The 14,673-nt window shown below is 50.6% G+C and overlaps 1 protein-coding gene across 2 annotated transcripts; it reads right to left on the reverse strand.

The window, feature by feature from the left end:
- Positions 1-764: 764 nt before the first annotated feature.
- LOC115082407 (low-density lipoprotein receptor-related protein 8-like) lies at positions 765-13,490 on the reverse strand. 2 transcript variants are annotated; one of them, XM_029586632.1, is made up of 6 exons: positions 13,342-13,490; positions 10,502-10,624; positions 9,435-9,557; positions 8,625-9,050; positions 6,755-6,900; positions 765-2,537 (listed from the first exon to the last, which is right to left on the reverse strand). In XM_029586632.1, exons 1-6 carry the CDS (start codon positions 13,415-13,417, stop codon positions 2,502-2,504), a joined length of 930 nt encoding a protein of 309 aa, XP_029442492.1. In that variant the 5' UTR covers positions 13,418-13,490; the 3' UTR covers positions 765-2,501. The 2 variants fall into 2 exon arrangements, with proteins under 2 accessions (XP_029442492.1, XP_029442491.1); XM_029586631.1 differs by lacking the exon at positions 13,342-13,490 and adding an exon at positions 11,263-11,543.
- Between the last annotated feature and the right edge of the window lie 1,183 nt (positions 13,491-14,673).

Below are 14,673 nucleotides of genomic sequence, written 5' to 3' on the forward strand. Positions count from 1 at the left end.
GCTTTCCCTGTCAACAGCAGCTACACCTGGGGCAGCACAAGATGCAGGGAGGATGAACTCCAGACTCCCCTCACTGAAGGTGGACCATGTGGTTGATGACTTGCACAGTGGAGATCACGCAGTTTTTTAAATCAGTGTTATAGGTTCAGGGCAGAGGATGTTTGTAAAAATACATTCACCAGGAGAGAAATACTGCAACCTTCCCTTTGCGCTGGGCATTCGTGCTCAGAGAGTTTGGCTGGAGACTCCTTCCTATGTCTCATGTATGCAGGCGGCGAGAGCGCAGCTTGGCCCTAACCCCGATGAAACGTGGGTACAGGACAGCCCTCGACTTTAATTTTCCCCTGCCAGCTGGGTGGCTGGCATGTCCCTTCCCTTCCTCCTCCCATGGGCCTCGTGAAAGACATCCTCCTTCCTTCTCGAGCCGTACCAGTCACCCCCGTCTCTAGCCCTCGCACCTGTGCACCCCAAGCAACACCTCACTTCCATGTGCGCGATTCTCCCCCCTCTCCACCCCTAGTAAAATCCAATGCACTTAGCAGCTTTTACCCCCTCGTCACTGGCACAGTTCAGGCCCCTTTCTAATTAAATTTAAGTAAAATCTCTTCTACCCTCCCTTAAAGCAGGGCTCGGAGCTCCTTCGACCTGGCAGGCTCCACGTAGCGGACGCACAGCAGCAGGAGGAATCCGTGCCTGTAGCAGGGGGAAAGAGACAGGTCCTGCGGCGGAAGTTTGGACAGGAGAGAAAAAAAGTTCAACCCAAGTAGGAACATTGCGTTTATTTCCGTTTATCCAAAGAAAATCAATGACAAGGTAACGTGGAAGACCTGATTTACAACGGCTAGAAAAGCAGGCTGCACGCCTTCGAGACCCGGAGACCCGCCTGCAGGGCCAGCGTGACAACACGTGCGGGGGACCAGAGTGATGCAACATATTAACCATTAAATACGCAAGGAAAGTCGCTAATCCTTGGCGAGGTGAGAGAGAGACCTGCGGCTGACCTGCCCTTCCCTGGCACGGGGTACAGCTCCCCGTGGTGGGGCAGGAGGCGGAGAGGATGTATTTATTTTGCCCATATAAATCTTTCCTTTTAAAAGCCCACGCCGTTTGTCTGCACAAAATGTTATGTAGAGCAGATCTTCCGCAAACTCGATCCCTTACCCGCTTCCTGGCTTTCCAAATATGGACCCACCTAAAGTTTAAACTTAATAATTTATTTCTTTTTAAAGAAATTGGCATCCCCAGTGGGAGACTGGAGGTCTCCCACTGGGAGACGGGAGGCCGGGCAGAAGTCTGGATGGGGCAGATGGGAGGGTCCAGCAGGGGATAAGCAGGACAGGTCGCTGCGCTCATCGCATCTGAGCAAGGAATGTCCACGGTTAAAAACGCCGAGGCTTGAAAAGGGTCACACCAAATGTAAAGACACAGACAGGGTCACCTACCTACCCCCCAGTGCTCGGGAAAAAAAATATATCAATTCTGGAAGAGCGTGGCTACGTTTAGGGTCCGGCGCTCATCCGCTGGGCCCCTGTGACGTCAGTGCTGGCAGCCTTGGGCCACGCCGGCTTCTCAGCAAGGAGTGCTAAAAGCGCCCAGGTCACTTGGCCTCCCGCTGGTCTGAGGGAGTTGGTAAGAAGCCGGGCCCTGTGGAAACCCTGCTAGATAATCCCGTGCTGAGCCCTCCCCTCCCACCATATCCAGGCCCAACGCACGGGCTGTGTCTCAGACCCGGAGTGCGCGCGCGCGACAGTGCGGCTCCTTGGTCACACCCGACACCCGTCCTGCAGCGGTGCCGTGAGAGAGACCAGCAGGTGCACAGCTGGATGAGGTGAGGGTGGGTGACCGAGACATTCCTACACAGACACGAGGTAACCCCCCGCCCATGCCACTGAGCAATCCTGTAAAGAAAAAAATGAAATAACCCTGCCTTCCTCCTGCTCTCTATGCAGAATTATTACCTGGAAAATAAATAACTTTTGTAGCAATAAATAAGTGAAAAAAAGTGTATGTTCTGGTCCTGAAGTGCCAGCCCAGCCCGGAAGGAGATTCATCTCGATCCCAGCACGGAGAGAGGAAGGAGCCCTGACAGGAGTCTGGCGTCTCCACTCCTGCCCCCCCAACTACAGGACGTGACGGGCGACACTAACAAACTCATTACATCGCTGCCTGCCGCCAGATTTCAAACTCTAAAGCACTAAAAGCTGGAAGACGAATTCCTGTCCTCTCGGAATCAACTACAACAGCACTGATCTCGCCCTTCGCATGTTCATCGTTTGCCTCAAAAAAAAAACCAAAACAAAAAAACCCTCAGCCCCTTGTGATAAAAAGACAAATCTGGGTTCTCACGTTAACCAGCACCAAATACTCCCCCCGCAGTGCGATTCTTCAAAGAAACCCAAAACCATGAATCGATCCGGAGTTTGTGAAGCAGGTCCAGAGGCAGAGTCCTCCCTCGATCAGCACAGCCAAGGGGGGCCAGCTGGAGAGCAAATGGGCTGGGCTCAGTCCTCACCGTCCCTCGTCCTCCTGTCGGCCAGCTGCAGAAGAAACAACACAGGCAGGGGGTATAAAAAAAAGCACAGCACGCTCCCAGGATTGTCCCGATGTCTTACGGCAAACCTCATGGGGGGGGGGGGGGGGGTGTCGGCCAAGATGCCACTGACAGAGCAGAAAAGCCAAAATCCTGAATCAGCTTGGCCAGCTGCTCCTTTCCATCAGGCATCTTCCTTCTGTGCAGAGAATATTAGGGGTGTGCATTCGTTGGCATTCGTTTTATTCGTTTCGCATTATACAAGCACAGGTAAGCACGTACTGCGAAACGAATGCCAACGAACGCACATCCCTAGAGAATATCACCCGCCACCGTCCAACTAAAACTTTGCAGGACGGTTTTAGCCCACAGCACGCTCCAAGGCAGCCTCGCTTACCTTCTAATCCGAATGTGCTACACTCCCCCCTCCTCCCTTTAAGCTACTGAAAATGCAAGACATACAGGGCTGCTCCCAGCTCCCCTGCAACCCCGGGCTCTAGCTGCCATGGCCTTTCCTTACAGGTTCAGTCCACCAAGAGTGAAAAGGGCTGGCGCCAGTCCATCTGCAGACAGATAACAGCCGGTAAAACCGGCTAGCAAAAGGGAAATCCTTCTCCAAACCAAAGTCTAGTAGGGCATCAGGGGCCCTAACAACCGATTCGTCCCCCTCCCCCCCCATCAGGCTCAAGTAGTTTCTGAGGCAGACAAACCGACTTGTCATTCTGCCCCAGGATACTTGCAATGGAAGAAGAATTGGGGAGTTATCCTGCGGCTGGAAAAAGATCGACTCCTGACCTTAGGAGTTAATGCACAGCCCAAACCCCGTCACACTCTCACCGATGTTCAACCTTAGGCCCGCGGTCAGCAGCCCCATTTACAGAGGACGCCTTTGCAGCACCACTCGGGAGCGCAGGGCTTGCCACATTCCCTCCTTTATCTCACCCTTAAATCCAGCAAAGTTTCAAAGCGAATTAGGCCTCTAAACGAGCCCTTTTGAAGATTTACTAGAGCTACGTGCCTCTATGTAGGCTCTCAGTTTCACTAGACCCCCTAGGGGTCAACAGTCAAAAATGGCTGAATATGCGCCCACGTTCAGCGGCCACCGCGGACGGCTGTTATGATTAATACTCAGCGGCCCGGCTATGCTGCTGAATACACGCGTACAACTGGACACTTAGGGCCAGATTTGATAACACGCGCGCGCAGCTCCTGGCGCGCGCGCACACGAACGCGCCGACTTCGTAACATGCGCTCGCGTGTTAAATCCGTGGGCTGTGCACACATGCACGCAGGATTTTATAATCCGCACGTGTATGTGGCAGCGCGTGCAAGGGGGCAGTGAATTTACGCAAACTCCGCGCGGCGACGCATCGGGGGCCTTCCCCGTTCCCTCCCCGTCTGCTCCGATTAAGAAGCGGACTGGGAGGGATCTTCCCTAACCCCCCTACCCTAACCTTCCTTCCCCTCTCCTCCTAAAGCTTACCTACCCTCGGGGGCAGAAGTAATTGACGCCCAGCGTGCAGAAGCGCAAACCAACGTCAGACACCGTTTCGCGGCAGACTTGCGCATAGAAAAGCGCGTGAATGCCGCCGCGGTCTACCACCTGCCATCTAAACGAAGCCCGAGAGCAGGGCCTAGCCAAAAAGGCTGCTCAACCCGCCAAGCTGCCACGACTCCCCAAGCTCCCCCGGAGACGGGAGTGGACGCTGGACCGGCACGCCGAGCTCAGAGACCAGAAGGGGAATCCCTAAAAAGTAACTCCCCTTGTTTTTCTCATATTTACTCTTCACCTGAGCTCAGCCCGTCCCCGCTGAGTACGGAGTCGGTCTCCAGCTGTGGGGAGGAGAGGGCAAAGGCCTTCACCGTCGCGTTCAGCTTCCTGAACCCGCTAGTCTCTCAGCTGTTTCTCTCTCTACAGCTAAGTCCGTGCCGGAAAACCAGCTACTGGATTGAGGCCATCTACTGAGGGAGGGATCCGCAGTTATCACCTCAGGAAAACTCGACGGAGGGAGGGACCACCACAGGAGAGTGGGCAAATTAAACTTCCTTCTTTCTCCTTCTAAAAATTATTATTTTTTTTTATAAGCAATCCCCAGTAGGGAGATGCAAGTCCACCATCTGCTGAAGGCTAGGAATACTGGCAGGATGATGTCGGTGCAGGGGTGTATATATATATATAGGGTTAGGGTTAGGGTTAGGGTTATATATATATATATATACAGGGGTGTATATATATGCAGGGGTGTATATATATGCAGGGGTGTGTGTATATATATATATATATATATATATATATATATATATACATACACACCCCTGCATATATATATATATGCAGGGGTGTATATATATGCAGGGGTGTATATATATATGCAGGGGTGTGTATATATATATATATATATATATATATATATATATATATATATATATATATATACACACCCCTACATATATATATATATATATATATATATATATATATGCAGGGGTGTATATATATGCAGGGGTGTATATATATGCAGGGGTGTGTATATATATATATATATATATATACACACCCCTGCATATATATACACCCCTGCATATATATATATATATATATATATATATATAGTGTATATATATATATATATATATATATATATAGTGTACACACACACACACACACACACACACACACACACACACACGACGTCAGCTTTGCTCAGTCTCCATCTGCTGGTAGAGGTGCATAACTCGCTGGTGTGGATTAACCTGGCCGAATGCTAGGAAATCCATTTTCTCTCACCCTCTGTTTCTAAGGATAGCCCCAGGTTCCCACGGGCAGCAGATGACCTACTCAATGAAGCCAAACCGGGGAGCGTCTAGGGGTTTGGTGCCAGTGAGCAACTGGTATATCACACAGAGGAACCACAGCAACAGGACTATGACATCACAGCACTGTGACATCACCAGTGACGTCACCACCCAGGAAGCTGCTGCTGCCCACAACCGTGGACCTTGCCAGTTGGTTTCAACCTTTGCCGTCTTCAGATCTACAGACAGCATCAGCGCTGAACTGGAGGGTGGTCGCTGAATAGCCCAGGCTGTGCGCATGCCCAATCTGAGGTAACCGAGGCACCAAAAGATGTGATACTGTGGGGACACGGGAGGCAGGCTCACACTGCGACAGCCACTGAAGACAGAGCACACCAGCCCCCTTTCTTATAACAAAAATATGGCCCCCCCCATCAAATATCTACAATAGGATTTGGGGGGTGGAGTTGCTGAGTTTCCACCTGCTAGGTTCTGCATTACTTATCACCCTTTTTCAGCGAGACCCACGTCACACAGCTCTGCTTCACTGCACGATGAATCGTGGCTAAGGAAGCCGTGCTCCTGAAATCCCCAGAGCAGGACAGGCCACAGATCCCCCCCACACTGCCCAACATCCCATCACCAGAGACAGGAGGGTAAAGGGGGTGGGGAGATGATGCGGCCCACGTGGGGGAGTTACCTAGCTTCACGCCTCCTTACATACTCAGGGTCAATGCCCAACACACTAAATACATCAAAGAAACCATGTCCCGTCGACAAAATCCAACGAGATCTCCCCTGCTCCACCCCATTCTGCAGCGCTGATTGCACCCCTAGCGGTTAAGACTGACAGTACTCCCCAAATACTCCCCCGATTCCCCACCCCCCAACATTACTCCCCAAATACTCCCCCGATTCCCCACCCCCCCCACCCGACAGTACTCCCCAAATACTCCCCCGATTCCCCACCCCCCGACAGTACTCTCCAAATACTCCCCCGATTCCCCACCCCCCGACAGTACTCTCCAAATACTCCCCCGATTCCCTCCCCCCCGACAGTACTCCCCAAATACTCCCCCGATTCCCCACCCCCCGACAGTTCTCCCCAAATACTCCCCCGATTCCCCACCCCCGACAGTACTCTCCAAATACTCCCCCGATTCCCCACCCCCCGACAGTTCTCCCCAAATACTCCCCCGATTCCCCACCCCCCCGACAGTACTCCCCAAATATTCCCCCGATTCCCCACCCCCCGACAGTACTCTCCAAATACTCCCCTGATTCCCCACCCCCCGACAGTACTCCCCAAATACTCCCCCGATTCCCCACCCCCGACAGTACTCCCCAAATACTCCAATTCCCCGACAGTACTCCCCAAATACTCCCCCGATTCCCTCCCCCCCCCATAAAAAGAAAAGTGACCCTGACCGTGTAGGAGGAAGAGCTGGGGCCTGTCCGCATGGGCATCAGATGCTCTTTAGAAACTTCCAGGATGTTTGCCATCGGACGGCTCCACTTCCTTTGAACGATGCAGCATAACACCAGACAGGTCAGCAGAACAAGACCTAGGAACGCTGCAAAGGAAAGGCACTTTTTTCAGTCTTCCGTACGTATTATTATCAGTGTACGAGAATTACCCCAGTAAAACCTGCACTCTTATATTGGTCCAATAAAAGCTGTTACCCCACCCCCTGCAAGACTCTGGCTCAGAGGTCGTGCGCAGAATAAGGGTTTGATTCCCAGGGCTGGGTCCTTCCAACCTCATGGATCAACTGGCGCTAGGAACAAGAGAGAGCTCACGGTCCCTGGGGATGAGTGGGGGGGCGGGAAAAGGAAGTCCCAGTGAGTCACTGCTTAATGGTGATACCTGGTGACCTAGGTGCGTGGCCATCAGCCTTGGACGTTCACTGAAATGACCGAGCAGAGTTGGGAGGGAAAAAATAAATCTGTAGGTAGACTCACGGCATCGTAGCCCAAGAGAGGCCTGTTCCAACTGAGCTGCAGGCCCAAATGAGAAAGAAACTGCCTCCCAAACAAACAAACAGCCTGGATCTCTTCTTCCCAGGCCAAAAACGAGCAGGGCCAAAAGGCAGCTTCAGGGACACGGGGCGGGAAGAGGATCCCCAGCTCTAGTAATTAGCTCTGTACAATTCCTCTGACACAGGAGCTCTGCAGAAAGGAGACCCTCACACGCACACAGGACACCATCCCGTGCTCTATTCAAGTCCCCAGAACACCTCCCTGCTGCTTGGTTTTCAGCGCTAGCCCCTGTAAGACCCCCCCCCGCGGGTACCTCAGGCCCCATCTCTGTGCTCCCCTTTTACCACGGAAAGCCACGGGCCGCACCCACCACCGCTCGGCACAGGCAGCGCCGGCTAGGAAGCAGCTGGGAGTATTGAGGAGGGGGGGGCGATGGCTAGGAAGCAGCTGGGAGTATTGAGGAGGGGGGGCGCGCGCTTTACTAAGCTCCCTCGGGACTTCCCCAGAGATTCATTGCCGACAATCAGAGGTGCCGGGCCCCTGCCTCCTCTCTCCAGATCCAGGGAGGAGAGCTGGCCGAGGCCTAATCAGGACCCGTACCAGGAAGTTGCAGCTCTGGATATGAAACTAGGGCCTAGAGTCTGCTGCACCAGTCACGTGCGGGGGATCTTAGAAAGCTCCGCGTGCGCTGCAAGACTTTCTCCAGGTCAGGACAAACTCCAGGGAGCGGCCAGAACGCGCTCACCGCACAATAAACAGTTTCCTTCTTCATGGTGAAGACTAATGCACAAAACTAAAACAACTCCGGAAACCACCGCGATTTGTATTGGAAAGGCCGTATAGGAAAGTAATTAAACTGAAAGGATGGAAGATCCAAAATACCCGTGGTGGCAGCAATAATCAAAGCCCCACCCTGGGAACTCCTCCAAAAACCACACACAGCTGAAAGCAGGTGTGTTAGTGACATACACACGAACTTTTACCCCGGGAGCAGGCTGGGCAGCTTAGCGCTGGAAATGTTTTTTTTATTATTGCACCTTCTCTTTCCCTCTTGCTCTCAGCACCCTGTGCTGCCCCCTAACCCCTCACAACCTCAGTGCCCTTGCTCATTCGTCGCTCTCTTCTCAGTACCACTGGGTTCCTTCTCTGCCACCCTTGGCTGTCCCTCTTTCGCTCAATGCCCTGGGCTACCCTCCTCTCCTTCACATGCACAGAACTTCAGATCCCCCCTTAGCCCACCCCTTTTTTCTCCCCCTCAGTGCTCCGAGTTGATCCTTCTCTCTCAGACACACATTCAGCGATGCGAGCTGTCTCTTACCGGCTGCCACCTCCCATCTCACTAAGGGGTGCCCTGTAGCGTCGGCGTCACGGTCGTCGCACTCTGCCTCGTCGGCTCCGTTCTCGCAGTCTGTGTGCCCGTCACACTTCCAGGCATCTGGGACGCAGTGGCCCGGAGCACACTGGAACTCAGAGTCAGCACAGGGCAGGGGCCGCCAGGCCCGGCAGCGCCCGGGCGATTCGTCGGATCCATCCGGGCAGTCCTCCTTCCCATCACAGGAGACCGCTGCGGGCAGGCAGAGGCCCGCGGTCAGGCACCGGAACTCCTGGGCCCTGCAGCCGGGGGACGGACAGGAACTCTCGTCGCTGTTGTCCCCGCAGTCGTCCTTCCCGTCGCAGACCAGCGCTCGGGGCACACACTCCGCGTTGCGGCAGTGAAACTGTGCAGACGTGCACGTGGCGTTCCCTAAAAACACAGCCCAAAAGACACAAACGTTACAAAACCGCACAAGGCAAGAGCAGGTGATGTTCATGAGATGTTTCCATGTAAGAACTGCAGATTAAACACTGTAAGGACCTGGAGGAATACGGTTGCCAAGTCAGCCATTTAATGGAGGAAAAGAGCTTTAACAAATCAAGACCAGCGTGATGAGGAATTAGATTCTATGAACAGATACTGGATCCACGTTAACTGGTTAAATCTCGCTTTACTGAGAAATCCACGTACAGGCGGTCGGTGCACTATAAAGACCACAGTGCGGTGTGCCCCGTGCTGTATGAATGTCCTCATACCTTGTACCGTGGTGCACGCATTTCCAGGGATAGGGGCGCACGACGTCGAACTACAAACCTTTCCCACACATTTCCGGCCTTTCGTCGGATCCATCCTCGCATTCTGCTTCCCCGTCACACCGCCACTTCTTCTCGATGCACTGCCCGTTAGAGCACAAGAACCCAGAGCAGGCGGCCTCCCCTGTAACAGACGGGCGCACAGTGAGCAGAGACAGACAGACAGACAGACTGCTTCTGCAGCAGTCGCCTGAGGCTCCGAGCTATTCTAACCCTGCAGCTGTTCCGAGTCGGCTCCGTGCATCTGCCACGCAGAACATACACATACACCCATACATACACACACACACATACACATAAACACACACACACACACACACATAAACACACACACACACGCTTAACCATAAGATGCTTGCAACAGCAATAGCCACAAGCTATACGGCCTTTTGGCCGAGATTCAGAACCTCATATGGCCAAAAGGCCGTACATTTAAACATCCTATCACCTAAACCCACTGGGGGACAGGGAACTGTTTGGACTCTGACCAAACCAGAATTAAACTTCCTGTAAAAAAAAAAAAAGTAAACCACATCTCTGAATAATTCTTATCTTAGGCTAACAGGAGGTATGCAACCCGCAAAGGTTTACATTTGATTACTCACTTTTCTAATCCTGTGCTCACAGCGAGTTACAATTCAGGCAAGTTCTTGACCCAGGGGGCTTACAATCTACGTCTGTACCTGACCCAACAGAGGGTGAAGCGACTTCCTCAAAGGCAAAAGGAGCAGCAACATGGGGGGGAAAAGGCGGGATTTCCCTCGTTCTCCGCCTGCTGCTCTAACCACCAGCTCACTCCCTCGGTCCCAATTAATTGAACTGGATCCGAGGAATGATTCTGTTTTAAATTTAAGTAGTGGCCCAGGTGGCGAGCTCCCCTTACACCACAGCGAGAGCTGGCAGCCTGGGTGGGACCGTTTTTTACTTTTCTATACAAACCCCATGCCCGCCCCTCCCCTCAGTATAATAATTTCTGCCAACACTATTCAATATTCAGAGATTTGTACTGTCCCTAATTAAAGGGCGCCAGTTTGCCAGCTCTTATGGTGCTGGAGTCCAAGAGCTTACGACATTCAGCCTCGTCGCTGCCATCCTCGCAGTCCTCATCCCCATCGCAGCGCCAGATTGCTGGAATGCACCTGCCGGTTCTGCAGGCGTACTGTCGCGACAGGCAGGTTGTCACAGGAGACCCTGAGCAGAAAGAAAAACAGAGACAAAAAATAAGGAGAATTTAACTTGCGCGGGTTTGGGAAATGGCGCTGGGCCTGGAAGAGGATGGAAAAATTCGGCAACGGGTGGCGGGCCGGCCAGAACACAAATCTCTCTTCTTGACGGAATATGCACAATTCAATGTCACAGCACACTGTGGCAAACAAACAGCTGAAATCAAAGGAGGACCACAAAACTCAGCAACTCAAGGCCTAAAGGTCATTATGACACATCTAAGGCATGAACACTATACTCCAAGTAAACATTATTACATGCACAATGGTATGTTTTACTTATTTATTTGTTTTACTACAATTTGTTTTACTATTTTGATTCTTTGATTACAAATTGTGGAGTGGGAGATGAACTAACAAGGGGACGAGAAATGTCATAGATTTAAAAAAAAGCAAACAAGGAATGCTTGGGCCTATTCAACAAAACAGGATTACGGAGACAAAATGCCATATGATTTAGGAGCATTAGTGAAAAAAAGCAGCAAAGAGAAAGATCGGCTTTACTACACCAATTCCAAGAAACAAGAAAAGGACAAGTAGGCTGAGGGTAATAGACAAAAAACAGAAGGCACATCATCCACCATCATCACTTCCACGCCTAAGTACCGGATAATGCTGAAATGTCCATGAGGTGCCACAATATCAAAACAAATCCAGAAATAAAGGCAGACTCAGACATAACACAGGGCCAGAGTTCTTTGCAGCAGTAGCAAATTTCAATAAAGCCTGAAATAAGCCCAGAGGATTCAAGCAGGGTCAGCTGCATTTCAGTAGGCAGGGAAAATGGAAACTGAATGGGCTTTACAGTTTTTACTTGGATTTTAGATTTCATTGTTTGCCTTTCCAAAGGAGTTCAAGGTGAGTTCTCAGCCTGCTACTCTAACCACTCCTCCACTCCCTTAAAGCCGAGGATTGCCTTGATACATTAAAACTCATTGCTTATAAAGGTTGTTTGTTTAGTTGCCTTCCAACACCTGTTATTTGGAAACCAATTATCTTGCTGCTGTTTTATATTATGAAAACAAAACATAGAGTAAAAAAATATTAGACAACGTCATGGAAGCCAGGCCAATCATCAATCAGAGGCTATTAAAACAGTCAGAGGTATTCCCAAGGTTCAGGGCAATCCTAAACAATGGCTGCAAGAAAACAGATGGCAAGATAAGGATGATCACGTTGCACATGCCTTGTTTCTTATATATGACCTCTAAGCACTCAGTGCTTGCTGCTATAGAAAATGGGATACTGTGTTGGAAGGACCTTTGGTGTGACCCAAAGTGACTGCTGCCTGTCAGTCACTGCTGCCTGTGAATCAGCAAACTGTTGCACATAAAACTTTTTATATTCCTCAAATTCCAAGACAAAGGTGAAGACTGAATTAAAGCAGCATGATGACCTTGCAGCACTGCAGTTTGTATGGAAGAGCCACTGCCAGTGCTGCAGGATTGACACATTCAGACTTCCAACCAGGCTGTGCTCATCAGAATTTGTTAAGATATTAATTTTGATAACATGGAATAGCTCTTGCATATATGCTTTTATCTTTATCAAATCAGCCTGAATTTCAACAGAAAGAATTAGGCTGATTTGATAAAGATAAAAGCATATATGCAAGAGCTATTCCATGTTATCAAAATCAATATCTTAACAAATTCTGATGAGCACAGCCTGGTTGGAAGTCTGAATGTGTCAATCCTGCAGCACTGGCAGTGGCTCTTCCATACAAACTGCAGTGCTGCAAGGTCATCATGCTGCTTTAATTCAGTCTTCACCTTTGTCTTGGAATTTGAGGAATATAAAAAGTTTTATGTGCAACAGTTTGCTGATTCAAAGGCAGCAGTGGCCAGAACTGGGATGGGGCAGGTGCTTCTGTATCATCTTTCATTACGTTTTATCAGGTGCAGGTATAAGGATAGGCTGAGATATGGCAGGGAATGCCCACCTCTTCACCGAGATACTACCCTGCCTTTGTTTGACAGTCATATAATGTGTCTCCACTATGTTCAGTCCCAAAGAAAGCCGCCTTCTGGGACTGTCTGCTGCTGATCTATTCAGCAGCAGATGACATTGCCACATCCATTAATATATCACACACTCAGGAAAATATTCAGGGTTGGGTTGGTTTGTTTTTTTTTATAAGCCTATCCAACCATGGTGCATGCAGAACTTATTTACAAGATTTCACATTAGAATTATAACGAAAGTTCACATTCAAAAGAAAGTGAAGTTTTCATTCCTGAGCCCATCACAGGAGGTCATCACCACCACCCATCTAACCCAAGCCGAGCCACAAAGGTAACCGTCCCTCCAACCCGTGGATCTAGTAATCCGTGCCTTTCCCGGGACTAAACTCCGGCTCCAACGCGGTAACAGCCCCCCTCCCCCTTCCAGGCAGTGACCTCCGCCGGCCCAGCAAAGACAGCACGGGGGCGTTGCTCAGACTGACCCATGGGCCGTCCAATTAGCATCGGCTCACAAGACAAAAGCCAATCAGCAGCCCCGTTAGCGGGTAAGAGGGGGCGGCAGAATTCCGCTTCCGGCCAATAGCGGATCCCGGGAGGCGGGGCGCCAAGGAGTCCGCATGGTGGCCGCAATGAATGGAGCTCGTCGGGCCACTAAAGGCGGGGGGGGGCGGAGGGCAGCGCTCACAGAAAGGGGGGACGGAAAGGTCAGGGCCGCACTTACCGGAAACCCCTCGCTCCGAGGCTAACAGGGCGCACAAGAACTCGGCGAGGAGCCAGCAAGCGGGCAGCGCGTCCATGCTGACCTCCGCACGTGCGCGCCTAGGACCCGCCCCGCTGTCACTGCTGGAGCGCGGCCGCTGAGCGTCATGACGTCGCCAGGCGCGCGCCCGCCTCCCTGGTCTCACGTGGCCGCTGTCGCTGAATGCCTATTGGGTGCAGATGAAACTGGCGCGCATTATTGTTACAAAAGGGCGAAAGGAGCGGTTTGATTGGCTAATTCATTGCAGACTCGGTCCCTTGGCGCTGCTTGGTCCAGTGTTGTCGGACTGAGCAACTTTATTTCCCTGTTGTGCTGGGAAAATATTTTTGTCAGGGTTGGGCGATTGCATAGCTGATTGTTAGTAGCTCGCTGGAGGCTAGAGTGGCAGTAGAGTTGCCAACTGGCTCCAGATTTTCAAAACACCAAAAAAGAGCACTGACTTCGGTCCTGTATATCAAATAATAATGGACCCAGAAAACAAATCGGCAGCCGATCCAGTTAGCTGTGTATTATAAGAATTTGTATTTACTATTTATATTTATTATTTAGCTATTAACATTGTTCTGTTACCACTTGGTACTATTTCTCTCCTTTACCTCAAACTCTAAGTTCCTACTAAGTTAGCCATGTTATTTATACCCAATTGTTGGATGTAATTGTATATTTGTTTAATTGTTCAATCTGTTTGATGTAATTTTCTGTTCCTTGTTCTGTGTAAACCGAAGTGGTATGCACAAGTGCATGAACTCCGGTATATAAAAGCCTTTAAATAAAGAAAGAAAGAAAGCGTAGATCGGTGTGTGTAATTGCCCTTTATTGAAATTAGCCCGACTCTGGCCGAGTTTCGCTCTTTAGTGGAGAGCTGCCTCAGGGGCAAAAGATATTAGCAGGACTTATTGCATGGCTGCAAAGCTGATGTCACACTGGTTGTGTGTCCACTTTGCATATGAACGTTTGGTCCTGGTTAGGTGTAGATTTGTAAGTAGCAGCATATAATTATGCAGCACAGCATAAACTATAAGAACAACTTGATTCAATTGTTCCTTCAAATGAGTTGAAATCTGCATGTTTCTACGTGGGTGCTTCCCCCCATCCAGTTCTACCGGTGCTTGCGCCTCTGGACGAAGGCCGAGCACCTAGGGACCCATCCCCTGTCACCTACAGTGATGATGAAGAACCCTATGACCTCTAGAGGGATGATGTTTTAGAGTCCTCCTCAGAGTTCTTCAAGGGCCTCCCTTCAGACCCTTCTGAAGAGCAAATGAAGTATCTGCCTGAGGACTTAACCATTGC

Source organism: Rhinatrema bivittatum, unplaced genomic scaffold (assembly GCF_901001135.1).
Source record: "Rhinatrema bivittatum unplaced genomic scaffold, aRhiBiv1.1, whole genome shotgun sequence".
NCBI lineage: Eukaryota > Metazoa > Chordata > Amphibia > Gymnophiona > Rhinatrematidae > Rhinatrema > Rhinatrema bivittatum.